The 2831-nt window shown below is 36.3% G+C and overlaps 1 protein-coding gene across 1 annotated transcript in view; it reads right to left on the bottom strand.

The window, feature by feature from the left end:
• RAD51 (RAD51 recombinase) overlaps window positions 1–2831 on the bottom strand; it is a 25529-nt gene that overhangs the window by 21029 nt on the left and 1669 nt on the right. The window contains exon 2 of the mRNA XM_045287675.1: window positions 2479–2620. Within this exon, the coding sequence (XP_045143610.1) occupies window positions 2479–2620 (142 nt within the window). The remainder of the gene's footprint in view (window positions 1–2478; window positions 2621–2831) is intronic.

The following is a 2831-nucleotide window of genomic DNA, read 5'->3' as shown; positions in this document are numbered from 1 at the left end:
TTCTTTGAATCGGGGACCGTTTTTTTGGGTGTAGATGAGGTAGGTTTCCCAACAAAAATTCATAGGATAGCCCTTTGTTACCTTTGAAGAACTAGCAGGGGCATTATTGTAATGAGGAAAAAATTTCCTTGGTGCAACTTTTCTGGCCTTTTCCTCATCAATGCAATTTTCTTAAAACTCCTTCCTAATAAGCCTCTTTGATTGTCCTGTGTTCTTTGAGAAACTGTATCAAAAATTACACTTTTGGAACCTCAAATCACCGTCAACATAACATTGTAACCTCTCTGCCTTAAACTGGCTTAGCTGATATACTTGGAAGCCATTGTTCTAATTGGATCTTGCTTTCTAGATGGTATTGGTAAGCCCTAGACTTGTCTTAGTTAGAATTCATTACGTAAAATTGTCTTCATTAGCTTTAATCTTGTTTAACAGAGTGATGAAAAGATTCGTTGATCTAATTATTGCACATTGATTTTGGTATTCATTCAGAACAAAAGATTGCTGAAGTCAAAATGTTCACTTGCAAAAGAGAATGCCGTGCAATGTGAGCTCCCAACTTCAGTAGCTATTGCATCAATGAATTTAACTCTAGTCTCCTTCCATCAGTTTCTGGAATTCAGCCATTTTCTTCATTTGTCAAGGTTGCTGTTGTCCCTTCTCTTGGCTCATCTCTGAGGCTTACTGATTTTTCTAAAACAGGTCTATATAAAAACTATTGTTTTATGTAGGCCAACCTTCTCAGAAACGTGGTGCAAAGCTTCAAGGATTTGGGAAGATATCCATTTGAGTTTTGCTAAAAATTTGTTATTAGCCCTGACTACAAAATTGGTTTACTTTCCCCCCCATGACACAGTAAGTATTTTTTGGAATGCACTCTAACAAGACTATGTCACGTGTATTAGAGAGAGCTTGTAGGTAGCCATCCTCTGACTGCAGATGCATTTTGTATGTTAAACTATAATCCCTGTAGCAATACTTTTTGAATTATCCTTGTGTAGATGTGTACACCCACCTTGCAGAGGAAGGCTTAAAAAACAAAACAAAACCTCATGGAATAATGGAACCGAAAAATAATGGAGTTTCCTTATGAACTTTCTGACACCCTTCTAAGTTGTTGTGTTCTTAGGTTCTCATCAAATGGGTTCTGATTCAGAAGTGAGTCCACAGCCAAGACTGAACACTGCCAGGTCTAACACATCCTCCTGTCGTTACTTTGTTTGAGTCCATTGTTAGCGTCACTGTGTTCATTCATCTCATTGGTTTTCACTGTATCTCTACCAAACTCGATGTCCTTGGTTCACTGTATCTCTACCAAACTCAATGTCCTTCTCTGGAGAATGGTCCTTCTTGATAACAAGTCCAAAGTATATAAAATAAAGTCTTTCCATCCCCATTTCTATGGAACATTCAGGCTTTAATTCTTGCAAGACAGATTTGATCATTATTCTGGCAGTCCATGGTACAGTCAATATTCTTCACCAACACCATATTCAAATACAGTAATTTTTTCAGTTTTCCTCATTCATTGTCCCGCTTTTGTATGTGTATGAGGTGCTTAAAAACACCAAGGTCCTTACTTAGTGCTGAATAACCTTGAGGGTCATTTTGATAGGTGCTATTGGTTATATATAGCATCTATGAAGGTTGTTATAAGGAAATGATCACAGGGCAGTGTTTGGGTTTATTGGTTAGATATATTGTTTGCAAGTAGGAAAGATGGGCCTTGAAGTCATATACAAGGGATGATGGGTGATCTGAAATGCTGAATAAGGGGCACTAGTGGATAAGTTTTATCCCAACTCTTTTTAAAAATGGGTGTATTTTAATTTAATTTTATTATTTGCTGTCATCTTCAAGGTATTGTCTTAATTGAAGGCAGAGAAAAACTAATGCCAATATAATCCTGTTCAATAATGTAAAAGCACACTCCATATGATGTTGAATAACTGATTCATATATTAAAAGCATTCTACTTAAACAAAAAATACCAGGTCTTGGGTCAGGCAAATCTCCATCCTCAAGGTGACATCGTTGCTTCTTCACAAAGCTTTAAAGTGATCTTTTGTAGATTTCCCCAATAAAATGTCACATACATATGTGCACAAAGACACACACAGATAAAACCAGTTATAAACCAGTTAATCTGCTTCCTATAACAGGAACATTTTCCTATGTAAAAATTTTTTTGGTGGTTGCATAATAAGTATATTTATAACGTATGAGATCTTAACACCTAGAAAGATAATGTATATATCACTCAACTGCTGGTAGGAGTGTGTAGGAGCGTAAACTGATCAACAATTTGGCAATGACTTTGCTCTACTCAATGATACTGTAATTCTGTAGAGAACATTTGAATTCATGCAAAGAGGTACATAGAAAGACAAACTAGTAACTCTGGTTGCTCTAGAAAGAGGAAGAAGGCAAGAGAATGAGGAATTTCCTTCCTACTAACACCTCCCAACACATAAGCTGTACGTACCAGAATTTTATCAGCTTTGGCTTCACTAATCCCTTTAATATTTATTAGCTCTTTCTTTGGTGCATAAGCAACAGCCTCAACAGTATGGAATCCAGCTTCTTCCAGCTTTTTGACATCGTTGGCATTTATGCCACATTGCTGCAAGGGAAGAAAACTAAGGATTAATTTACGTTTCAGTTTGTTCATCTATCAAATGAGGATGGTATTTATCCCTCCTACTACAGCATCGTTTTGAAGAAATGCGGTGTAACCAAAAACTTTGAACTACCTTAAAAAAAATCATTTTATTGGGGACTCTTACAACTTTTATAATGTTCCATACATTGAGTGTATCAAGCATATTTGTACA

Source organism: Echinops telfairi, unplaced genomic scaffold (genome assembly GCF_000313985.2).
Source record: "Echinops telfairi isolate 266 unplaced genomic scaffold, ASM31398v2 ScPeMD7_18;HRSCAF=68, whole genome shotgun sequence".
NCBI classification, from domain to species: domain Eukaryota; kingdom Metazoa; phylum Chordata; class Mammalia; order Afrosoricida; family Tenrecidae; genus Echinops; species Echinops telfairi.
Note: the sequence above shows the minus strand (reverse complement) of the source record. Positions and strands in the feature narration are given on the sequence as shown.